This window comes from Palaemon carinicauda, chromosome 3 (assembly GCF_036898095.1).
Source record: "Palaemon carinicauda isolate YSFRI2023 chromosome 3, ASM3689809v2, whole genome shotgun sequence".
NCBI classification, from domain to species: domain Eukaryota; kingdom Metazoa; phylum Arthropoda; class Malacostraca; order Decapoda; family Palaemonidae; genus Palaemon; species Palaemon carinicauda.
The window spans coordinates 146615561-146628060 of record NC_090727.1 but is presented as its reverse complement, the minus strand read 5'-3'; the positions used below and the strand labels follow the sequence as shown (position 1 = coordinate 146628060).

The following is a 12500-nucleotide window of genomic DNA, read 5'->3' as shown; positions in this document are numbered from 1 at the left end:
AGAGATCTAACAAAAATTAGTGCACGGTGCAAATTATGGGGCATGAAGTTGAACCCTAACTAAACTTAAAGTATGACTGTAAGTAGGTCGACTACAGTGGCTCCTTAACATTCATGTCTCAGCATTGATAATGTTCCTGTCACACTATACAACTCTTAAAATTTTAGGCGTGTTCTTGATTTCGAATTTACTTTTGAGAAACACATTTGGTGTGTTTCTTTTTCAACTGAACTAGATTTTCGGTGATCAATTAATTCCGAAGAAGTGTTTTAATTCTTTCAAGTTGCCTTTTTTAGAGTATTATTCTCCAGTATGCTTTTCAGTTGCTGGATTTCATCTTAATTTGTTGGGCAAGAAATTGCTGTCTATTAAATTTCTTATTCACGATCTAGATATCAATCTCTAGCACCGTCATCTAGTTAGATTTTTCTTAATTATGACCATCATTTGCATTCAGGTCTTCCCAGACTGTACCATTCTGTACGTAGTACTAGGTATTGCAGTTGATTCTAACAGTCTTGCCTTTTCAATCATAAGGCTCAATACTCGTAATACATAGTATTTTATAAGTTTTATTTCGGCTGTCAAATGATCTTGATCGGGCAGTTGAATCAGTGGAACTAAAGAATGTTATGTTGTACAGGATGACATAAGTCTCTCTTCATAGTTTATATATGAAAGATTATTTTAATGTAGGTAGTAAGTTGGTCAGGGTACCAACCACCCGTTGAGATACTACCGCAATAGAGTTATGGGGTTCTTTGACTGACCAGACAATACTACATTGGATCCTTCTATCAGGTTACGGTTCATTTTCCTTTTGCCTACACATACAGTGAATAATCTGGCCTATTCTTTACACATTCTCCTCTGTCCTTATACACTTGATAACACTAAGATTACCAAACAATTCTTCTTCTCTCAAGGGACTAACTACTGCACTGTAACTGCTCAGTGGCCACTCTCCTCTTGGTAAGGGTAGAAGAGACTCTTTAGCTATGGTAAGAAGCACTTCTAGGAGAAGGACACTCCAAAATCAAACCCTTGTTCTCTAGTCTTCGGTAGTGTTATAGCCAATGTACCATGGTCTTCCATTGCCTTGGGTTAGAGTTCTCTTGCTGTAGGGTACACTCACGCACACTATTCTATCTTATTTCTCTTCCTCTTTATTTTGTTAAAGTTTGTATAGTTTATATATAAAACATTATAATATTGTTACTATTATTAAAATATTTTATTCTTCCCTGTTTCCTTTCCTTACTGGGCTTCTTCCATGTTGGAGTCTCTTCAGAAATTAATCAACCTAATTGAGATGAGCTATTGAATATAACACGCTAATTATGACCATTTTCATTGTCGTTATTTTATTGTTAAATTTGTGATAGTCAACTTTAGGTAGCTCTCCAATTGCAACGGCTTTCAAACTGTTACACTCAACCTAAACGACAGAAGTCATTGAATGTACACATGCTAGTGACGACTATTATAATTTTCATCATGCAATTGTCAACCTTGGAAGCATATAGATACCTGCTTTTCAGTAGTAAACTAGTGATTCAGAGGTATTTTTATCAATAACACATCTGTAAAGCTTTTCACATATGTGTCCCCTGAGTGACCCAGTGGAGATGCGTTTGCCTGGCTTCAACGCACTGAGGGTGAGATCTGCATCAAGGCCATCACATGTTATTCTCAAGCAGTAAAGCAAACTACGTCCTCGCTGCGATCCCAACGACACCTTAGAAACCTCCGATTGGCTTTGTACACAAAGCGACGTCCTCCAACAATAGGATGCCCTCATTTCTTCCCTCACCATCAGTAACTACCCTTGTACCTACGACTTTTATTCTTTCTCAGCAACTGTAGGGGGATCAACAGGTGTCTATTGGCCTCCGTAAAGAACAAACAATCTTTGATACAGCCAACAAATTTGCAATGTGATCCTAAAAAAAATCCTATCTTCATTCAAGTTTTATTTTCAAAACAACTCTAGATATGGATTTTAAACCTTGATGGGATATTCCATTCTTATTATTGGTCAAATTATTTCTCAGTTCTTAATTGTGAAACAATTATCACAAGGCAACATTGATCAAGGCGTATCCATTTTTCCCTTACATTATTATTATTATCATTATTATTATTATTATTATTATTATTATTATTATTATTACTTGCTAAGCTAAAACCCTAGATGGAAAAGCAGTATGCTATAAGGCTAGGGGCTCCAACAGGGAAAATAGCCCAGTGAGGAAAGGAAACAAGGAAAAATAAAATATTTTAAAAACAGTAACAACAATATAATAAATATTTCATATATAAGCTACAAAAACTAACAAAACAAGAGGAAGAGAAATAAGATGGAATAGTGTGCCCGAGTGTACGCTCAAGCAAGAGAACTCTAACCCAAGACCGTGGAAGGCCACGGCACAGAAGCTATGGCCCTACCCAAGACTAGAGAATAATGGTTTGATTTTGGAGTGTCCTTCTCCTAGAAGAGCTGTTTACTATAGCTAAAGAGACCCTTCTACCTTTACCAAGAGGAAAGAAGACACTGAACAATTACAGTGCAGTAGTTATCTCCTTGGGAGAAGAAGAATTCTTTAGTAATCTCGGTGTTGTCAGGTGTATGAGGACAGAGGAATATATGTAAAGAATAGGCCAGACTATTAGTTGTATGTGTAGGCAAAGGGAAAGTGAACCGTAACCAGAGAGAAAGATCCAATTTAGTACTGTTCGGCCAGTCAAAGGAGGCACAGTGTAAAATCCGGACGTCGGACGTCGGACGTCGGACGTCGGATGCCGTCCGGGAGAATAGAAAATCGCTTGTATCACCGGTAAAGGCGCCATAATACACCACTTTTTTGACACTGGTAATTTTCACTGGTACTTTCTGTTATTTCCTGAATAAATATGTTCGAAAAATATTGATTTACTTGATTCATTGATTTATTTGATTCATTGTTGTAAATTTCTTGAAATTTTTTGTGTTTGTGATAAAACTTTTTACATTTACCTTTACATTAATTTTAATATTCACCTTTTCTTAATTGTTTTATTATTTCTTTCAATTGAGTATATTTGCTTATATTTATGGTTATGGGAAATAATATGGTGTAGGGTGGTGGATTAGTTGGTTAGACTGTCAACTGCCTCCCCGTGGCTCTGACTGGCAACAGGCACAGGCTATTATAAAACAAATAAAAACGAATTGATTGATAAGATTTCAGTACATTTCAAGTGAAATAGGCTTCATTTCTTACATGTAGTATCCTGTGTCTGGCTAAAGTTGGCAACATTTTAATTGGTTAGTGGATCATACTAAACCTATTGGCAACTAAATGCAGGGTAAAGGGAGTGGTAGGCCCTTTCTCCTTATGTTACTTTAAAGCCGGGTAAATTCTTATCTGTGACTGCTGATTGGCGACGTCTGGCTTTTATCCTAACAGGGTAAAATAGCGGGCAGTTAAATAGTGTAATGTTGACGTCCGATTGAGATTATTCTCAATAACATGAAAATAAACCAATATTTTTCGAACAATTATTCAGAAAATAACAGAAAGTATCAGTGAACATTACCAGTCACAAAAAGAGGTGTATTTTCGAGTCTTTCCCGGTGATACAAGCGATTTTCTATTCCCCCGGACGGCATCCGACGTCCGACGTCCGGATTTTACACTGTGCCGTCAAAGGACCCGATAACTCTCTAGCGGTAGTATCTCAGTGGGTTAAAATGCATTAGTAATTATTGTTGAAAATACGCAAACTTTTACTGTAAATGATACAAAATTATAAAAATAATTACATACAACACCAAGAAATCCTATAGCATGTATTCATGCGTTAAATCTTATATTAATCATTCGTAACACGAACTAATGATGTTTTACTGGGAACACAAACTCATTTTCAAAACTTGTGCTCTTCATCTACAGCTCGTGCACAACCGTAAACAGTGTTAAACAACCGCCAATAACTTAATCATAAAATATTTAAATAATAAAAGTTAAAGTTTTTTATTACTATTATTATTATTATTATTATTTGCTAAGCTACAACCCTAGTTGGAAAAGCAAGATGCTATAAGCCCAGGGGCCCCAACAGGGGAAATAGCCCAGTAAGGAAAGGAAACAAGAAAAAATTAAATATTTTTAAAAAAAGGAACATTAAAATAAATATTTCCGATATAAACTATAAATACTTTAACAAAACAAGAGGAAGAGAAGTAGGATAGAATAGTATGCCCGAGTGTACCCTCAAGCAAGAGGTAATTTTAATGTGGATTTGTAAGATTAATGAATCATATCAGTCACCAAAATCACTCCCAATACGTCAAGAATTCTGTTTTCAGGTGCTGCATCAACTTAAGAAATTTTGACTACGACAATAGTCCCGTTCAAATTAAGGCAACCCAATGCATGTCCCTCACAGATATAAGTTACTGACATCTTATAGAACCTCAAACAAAATAGAACCTTTACTACAGGAGTAGAAAAGAAAATATCTAGAACGTATAATTAGGGTTTAAATTTACCAATATTAAGAGTGATAAACTCTTGAAAGCAGTAGTTTGGGCCGGTGAAGTCCAGTTGATATAATAGTAAGTTCATCTTACTCTCCTCGCCTCCTGGGGGTGAAGTGAGGGTGAAGACTCTCCCTTTCTCTACATCTGACGATTCTGACGTCAAATGTCATTCCGTCGCTCGATTAGTAACTGACTGGGCGTATTTATCTTGCTTCTGTAGTGTTTATTTTGCTTGTGTAGAGATCATGTCCCTCCATCATCAATGTTTCTCATAGATATGAGTCAGTACCGGTATGTCTTTATTTTTCATTTGCTCTAGACAGAATCTAGTGACGAAGTTCGTCTTGATTTTAATATTTTCATGTTCAACTTTGGTATGATGGGTATTGACTACTGTTGTAAAACACTGAGTTTCTACTTATTGTTCTGTAGGAGGTACGTATGTTGTCACTCCAACAGGGGCGTTGTAGGTAACGTATGTTGTCACCCCAACAGGGCCGTTGTAGCTACGTATGTTGTCACTCCCACAGGGCCGTTGTAGGTATGTATGTTGTCACTCCAACGGGGCCGTTGTAGGTACGTATGTTGTCACTCCCACAGGGCCGTTGTAGGTACGTATGTTGTCACTCCCACAGGGCCGTTGTAGGTATGTATGTTGTCACCCCAACAGGGCCGTTGTAGCTACGTATGTTGTCACTCCCACAGGGCCGTTGTAGGTATGTATGTTGTCACTCCAACGGGGCCGTTGTAGCTACGTATGTTGTCACTCCCACAGGGCCGTTGTAGGTATGTATGTTGTCACTCCAACGGGGCCGTTGTAGGTACGTATGTTGTCACTCCCACAGGGCCGTTGTAGGTATGTATGTTGTCACCCCAACAGGGCCGTTGTAGCTACGTATGTTGTCACTCCCACAGGGCCGTTGTAGGTATGTATGTTGTCCCTCCAACAGGGCCGTTGTAGGCACGTATGTTGTCACTCCATCAGGGCCGTTGCAGGTACGTATGTTGTCACTCCAAAAGGGCCGTTGTAGGTACGTATGTTGTCACTCCAACAGAGCCGTTGTAGGTACGTATGCTGTCACTCCAACAGGGCCGTTGTAGGTATGTATGTTGTCGGGCCGTTGTTGGTACGTATGTTGTCACTCCAACAGGGCCGTTGTAGATACGTATGTTGTCACTCCAACAGGGCCGTTGTATGTATGTATGTTGTCACTCCAACAGGGCCGTTGTAGGTACGTATGTTGTCAGGCCGTTGTTGGTACGTATGTTGTCACTCCAACAGGGCCGTTGTAGATACGTATGTTGTCACTCCAACAGGGCCGTTGTAGATGCGCATGTTGTCACTCCAACAGAGCTGTTGTAGATACGTAGTTGTAAATACGTATGTTGTCACTCCAACAGGGCCGTTGTATGCTGTCACTCCAACAGGGCCGTTGTATGCTGTCACTCCAACAAGGCCGTTGTAGGTACGTATGCTGTCACTCCAACAGGGCCGTTGTAGGTACGTATGCTGTCACTCCAACAGGGCCGTTGTAGGTACGTGGCCGTTGTAGGTACATATGTTGGTCGTAGGTATGTATGTTGTCACTCCAACAGGGCCGTTGTAGGCACGTATGTTGTCCCTCCTACAGAGCCGTTTTAGGTACGTATGTTGTCACTCCAACAGGGGCGTTGTAGGTACGTATGGTGTCACTCCAACAGGGGCGTTGTAAGTACGTATGTTGTCACTCCAACAGGGCCGTTGTAGGTACGTATGCTGTCACTCCAACAGGGCCGTTGTAGGTACGTATGTTGTCACTCCAACAGGGCCGTTGTAGGTACGTATGTTGTCACTCCAACAGGGCCGTTGTAGGTAGGTATGGTGTCCCTCCAACAGGGCCGTTGTAGGTACGTATGCTGTCACTCCAACAGGGCCGTTGTAGGTACGTATGTTGTCACTTCAACAGGGCCGTTGTAGGTACGTATGTTGTCACTCCAACAGGGCCGTTGTAGGTAGGTATGGTGTCCCTCCAACAGGGCCGTTGTAGGTAGGTATGGTGTCACTCCAACAGGGCCGTTGTAGGTACGTATGTTGTCACTCCAACAGGGCCGTTGTAGGTAGGTATGGTGTCACTCCAACAGGGCCGTTGTAGGTACGTATGTTGTCACTCCAACAGGGCCGTTGTAGGTATGTATGCTGTCACTCCAACAGAGCCGTTGTAGGTACGTATGTTGTCACTCCAACAGGGCCGTTGTAGGTACGTATGTTGTCACTGCAACAGGGCCGTTGTAGGTACGTATGTTGTCAGGGCCGTTGTAGGTACGTATGTTGTCAGGGCCGTTGTAGGTACGTATGTTGCCAATCCAACAGGGCCGTTGTAGGTACGCATGGTGTCACTCCAACAGGGCCGTTGTAGGTACGCATGCTGTCACTCCAACAGGGCCGTTGTAGGTACGCATGCTGTCACTCCAACAGGGCCGTTGTAGGTACGCATGCTGTCACTCCAACAGGGCCATTGTAGGTACGCATGCTGTCACTCCAACAGGGCCGATGTAGGTACGCATGCTGTCACTCCAACAGGGCCGTTGTAGGTACGCATGCTGTCACTCCAACAGAGCCGATGTAGATACGTATGTTGTCACTCCAACAGAGCCGTTGTTGATATGTATGTTGTCACTCCAACAGGGCTGTTGCAGGAATGTATGTTGCCATTCCAACAGGGGCGTTGTATAATAACGCAAGTGCCTGTTTATGGCTATGCAAGGTGTTAAATTTCTCGATAAGAAGCAAGAAGCTAATAGATTTTTTTATTATTTCTATTACCCGAGCAATAGATAATGACATCCAAATATTTAGATACGCACACACTACAGATTTCAACCTTTTCCACCTCCTCCTCACCTTTGCTAACTACAACCGGTTGGTTCGGCAATTTGTGGGACCATGTGGTTTCCGAATGTACACGTCAGGGTACCCCTCTCACTGGGTAGAACTACTCCGTTACCCAGAGGGTGACAAGATACATGTACATACACACACACTCATATATATATATATATATATATATATATATATATATATATATATATATATATATATATATATATGTGTGTGTGTGTGCGTGTGTGTGTGTATGTATGTATATACATAATTTAATATATATATATATATATATATATATATATATACATATACATATATATATATATATATATATATATATATATATATATATATATATATATATATATACATACATATATACATTCATAAACATATATATATATATATATATATATATATATATATATATATATATATATACGTAAATAATAAATAAATAAATAAATAAATATATATATATATATATATATATATATATATATATATATATATATATATATATATATATATATATATATTCAGACCGAATTCAGCCTGTTAGCTCTTCGACAATTTTCATGTTACTCATTGGCGTTAAAGTGCAAACTAATTGATTAACTTTCTTCAGTAGCAAATGCTTAAATTAAATTATCTAAATTTCTGATTCGATGGTAAAGTCTTGTGTTAACATGATTGGTCAACTGTATTGCGCATCAAATCTCTTGAATACTCTCTACACCCAGTCCTTATCAGATGAGTCTTGATATATTCTGAACATTCTATAGTCTGGCCTATTGTTTACAGGTTCTCCTGTCCTCATACACCTGACAACACTGAGGTTATCAAACAATTATTCTTCACTCAAGGGGTCAACTACTACACTGTAATTGTTCAGGGGCAACTTTCCTCTTGGTAACGGTAGGAGAAACTCTAGCTATGGGCGGTCTAGGAGATGGACACTCCAAAATCAAATCATTGTTCTCTAGTCTTGGGTAGTACCATAGCCTCTGTACCATGGCCTTCCACTGTCTTGGGTTAGAGTTCTCTTGCTTGAGAGTACACTCAGGCACACTGCTCTAATTTCTCTTCCTCTTCTTTTGTTAGTTTATATAGTTCATATGGCTAGTACAGTGGTAACGTGTTTGCCTCGCATTCGCGTGGCAAGAGATCGATCCCCGCCAAGGGTCGTGAGTTTAAGCTGTTTACTGGGGAGGCTACTGCTGTGGTAGGGCACCACAGTGGGGGGTTGGGCTTGCCCGGCTGACGTTCTGGTGAGTATCTAGTCTGATGGAACTGAAACCAGACACTTTTAACCTTTAATGTTACTCTTAAAATATTTAATTTATTCCTTGTTTCCTTTCCTCACTGGGCTATTTTCCCTGTTGGGGCCCCTGGGCTTATAGCATCCTGCTTTTCCAACTAGGGTTGTAGCTTAGCAAGTAGTAATAATAATAATAATAGCGTCAGTGATCAATAAAGTTCTGGACTGAACGCTAAGCAGTATGAACATTGAACCTAAACTTATAAAGAAGGTAACGACCCCTCTACTTGTTAGGGTGCTCATGTTTGTGAGATCAATTTCCCTCAATTGAAAAGATGTCTTCCTGATGTAGTGATCCTTAGAAAGTTTCAGACATCGAACTAGATTTACCGCTGGCCTACACCAGAGCAAAGAGGAAAACAAGAAAGTAAAAAGTGATGGCAAAATATGACATCAACAGCGGAAGGTAGAGATGTCCCTGGACTGTACGAGTGTCAAACTTGTTAATTAAGCTAAATGTGGGTAAACAGAGTTCTAGGTTTACCACTTTGTGTCGATGGTAAACCTGTGTCATCTATGCATCTACTTGGAACTTGAATAACTCCAAATAGATAAGCAACGGTTATTATTATTAAATTATTATTATTACCATCATCAAAGCTACACCCTGCTTGGAAAAAACAGAATGCTACAAGCCCAAGGACTCCAACAGGGAAAGTAGCCCAGTGTAAAATACAAGGCTAGAGAAGTTCGTCTCAGATAATGCAATGAGAAGACGTGAAACTAATTAAGAGTTAAGAACATGCCAGTGATGAGAAGTGGGGATTGTCAACGGATCAGATGGATGAATGTGGTGAGGAGGGATTTGGGTGTAGTGAGACAAAGGGAAGATGATGCAAGAAATAGAAATAGATGGAGAAAGTTGTCTCGAGCAGCAGATCCTGCTATACAGTGGGACTAGTGGGATCGAAAGAAGAACGCGCATTGTTCTTCATTCCCTTGACACGTTCCGCTGGCAGAAGGAAGTAGTTCTCTATATATTATTTAATTTAATGATTCCATGTCCATTGCTATTTTAACCTACTTAAATCATTTGTAAAAAACTTCGATCAAAAGAAACTCTGCCACGAGCAGCGGATAAAAACTAGCTAGGTGTGAACAGTCCATTCGAATGTGATTAAATTTACCTAACATTGTCGGAAAATTTGTCCCCCGGGAACCCGGACCTGACATTCTTGCTAAACCGCATACAGCTGTCAGTACAAGCACTTATAAACCACAATACACCTTATTTGGTAGCATTAGCCTACTTAGATACGTCACCAAATCTTCACGAACTTGCGGGTAACTTGACGAAAACGCAGTTCTTTGTATAAAATTTTGCCATGCAATTGCCTTTCATACAATTAATAAACCTTTATTAGTTCTGTGAAAGAATAATGATCACATTAAGATGTTAATAACCGAGTTAATTTCCCCCATTATGAAAATATATTGCCAAAACGATATTAAAAAAAAAAACGGTAAATATATGATACTTTATTAGCGAAACTGGAATTCGCTATAAGAAATGGACGAGTGCTGGTTAGTTTGGTATTTTTCTCTGCCTGTTTAATAGGGGCTGATGTAGTCTATAATTCAAAATTTTAGACCGTTACTATTTTTTTTCTTCTTTTTCATTAATTCCAGAAATTTTACAATTTTTGTGTATCGGTCGATTGAAATGTTTAGTATATTTTTCACTACAAGTCCATTGTTTACATCTGAGAGACTCAAAGGAACTTATTGCGCATGATTGGTTTCTGTGCATTTACAATGACGTATCTGCCAGGTGGTTTTTTTAAACCAATTAACAGCTTACAAGTACTTCATCATAAGTTCCCGGATGTTGTTCTACAACAGTCATTTTTCTTTTCACCTTCCCCTTCAGTTTCAACTTCACCACCATCACATAAAGACGTCACTAGGAGGGAATTTGAGTGAAGTACATCAGTCCATTTCGAAATTTAGTAAAATTTCATTTAAGTCAGTGTAAAGGTCTTGTTACTCATGTGAAATTAGAAAATAAACGATAAATAATGCCTCAAATGTCCGATTCTGACTTTATTTTAAGGGAAGACCAACACATTTACTACTGCAAAGCTTCTGTAAAGATTACCAAATCAAGAAAAAAGAAAAAAAAAAGGTAAGGAATTATTTGTGATTTACTTTATCATAATGTAAAGATGATTTTTTTTTTTTATTATTTACTTTGTCATAATGCAAGGGTTTATTTGTGATTTACTTTAGTTTGTGACCTGGGAAGGGGGGAAAGGGGTTGTGACCTGGGAAGGGGGTCCGGGGGCAAGACCCCGGCTAGGGGTTGTGACCTGGGAACTACCAGGTTAGGTTAAGTGGGTTTGTTAGGTACTGTACCCTTTTACAAATCTCAAATTTGTTAAATAATCATGTGTTGGCCTCTTTTAAGCCACTTATATGAACTATATATTTTTCCAACTGGTTATCTAGTCCTTATTTTGCTTTTCTGATCAATATTATTACTGTAAGTCACTCGTTTATGACATATCCCCCCCCAAAAAAAAAAAACCCGGTTTCCTACTGGTGTCCCCCATTCTCTTTATATAAGGGGGTCAGAAACTCAAGAACAGGTGGTTTGCCCCAATAATCAAGATCGGAAATGCATAGAACACAAGATAACGAGTAGGAAAAAAATATATGGTTCATGTATTAGGCGAGAATTTAAAGTATATCTGAACTAAAAAAAGACAATTACGATAAAAGAAAACATAACCTTTCATTCCGGGAAGTAGTTCGGTGAAACGCCAATAATCATATCTTCCTTGGTCTGGATTCCCCGTTCATATGGAGCTCATGGCTTTTCATCTATTTACTTTGAACACTTTCTTCTTTCTAGAGGAAGATGGTCATCCGTGTTGTTGTCGTCGGGGGAGGAGTGAATGGGATCGGTACAGCTTTGGCAGTGAAGCAGGAATTGCCGAACTGCCAACTTACTGTCGTCAGCAAGGATTTTACTCCGGACACAACAGGCATGTTATGGACTGTTTATGTTTTTTTTTAAATCTCTCTCTCTCTCTCTCTCTCTCTCTCTCTCTCTCTCTCTCTCTCTCTCTCTCTCTCTCATCTTTAGCCAATAACGAGTTTTTAGTACTAAAGAATACTATTTATGTATGTTTTTTTTTAGGTTTTAGACATATAATTGAAATTATAGATGTTTAAAGTAGTTGTTTCTAAAATACACACTAGAAACAAAATAAGGAACAGTTTAGAAGTTACTCATTAATCTGTACCAGTAATTATAATGTAGACATTATTCCTACCATTCAATTGATATCGTCGTTCTACCATTTTTCCAATCCATTTTAGTTCGATGCATGATCAGTACTGTATTCATTTATATTATTTCAAATACTCAATAATAAATACTCAATTAACTTTTATTGTTTAACTATTCTAACTTTCATCCATTCTTCTTTATATTATTTCAATTTGATTTGGACAATGGTAATTTTGATGTATAATTCAAGGTTATAAAAGTTGATGTAGTCTATAATTCAAAATTATAGACTTTTACTATTATTTTTCTCTGTTATCAGTAATTCCAGAAATTTTACAATTTTAGGTAATATCACTTTAACAACGAAAGTAGCAATGAGGTATTTATGAGAGAAATATCTTCGAAGAAAAATATTTCTGGTTATAAAAAGTATTTTTAGGTAAAATGTTTCAAGGCATTTCTATATTTTCATTTTAGTTTTCCTGCTGTTTTTCTTCTTATTTAACATGAAACCAATTGTGTTATATTGTGTATTTTTTGGTAGATCTTTAGACAA

At 38.3% G+C, this 12500-nt stretch overlaps 2 protein-coding genes across 4 annotated transcripts in view; one reads left to right on the top strand and one right to left on the bottom strand.

The window, feature by feature from the left end:
- LOC137638604 (D-aspartate oxidase-like) overlaps positions 1–12500 on the top strand; it is a 91900-nt gene that overhangs the window by 21659 nt on the left and 57741 nt on the right. Inside the window, exons 1-2 of one of the 2 annotated variants that reach the window (XM_068370839.1) lie at positions 4703–4816; positions 11564–11696. In XM_068370839.1, the coding sequence (XP_068226940.1) occupies positions 11570–11696 (127 nt within the window). In that variant the 5' untranslated portion in view covers positions 4703–4816; positions 11564–11569. Of the gene's footprint in view, positions 1–4702; positions 4817–11563; positions 11697–12500 lie in introns of those variants that run through there. The other variant, XM_068370838.1, reaches the window with a different exon arrangement.
- The window catches only part of LOC137638602 (sphingomyelin synthase-related protein 1-like), a 230391-nt gene that overhangs the window by 207262 nt on the left and 10629 nt on the right, over positions 1–12500 (bottom strand). The window lies entirely within an intron of this gene.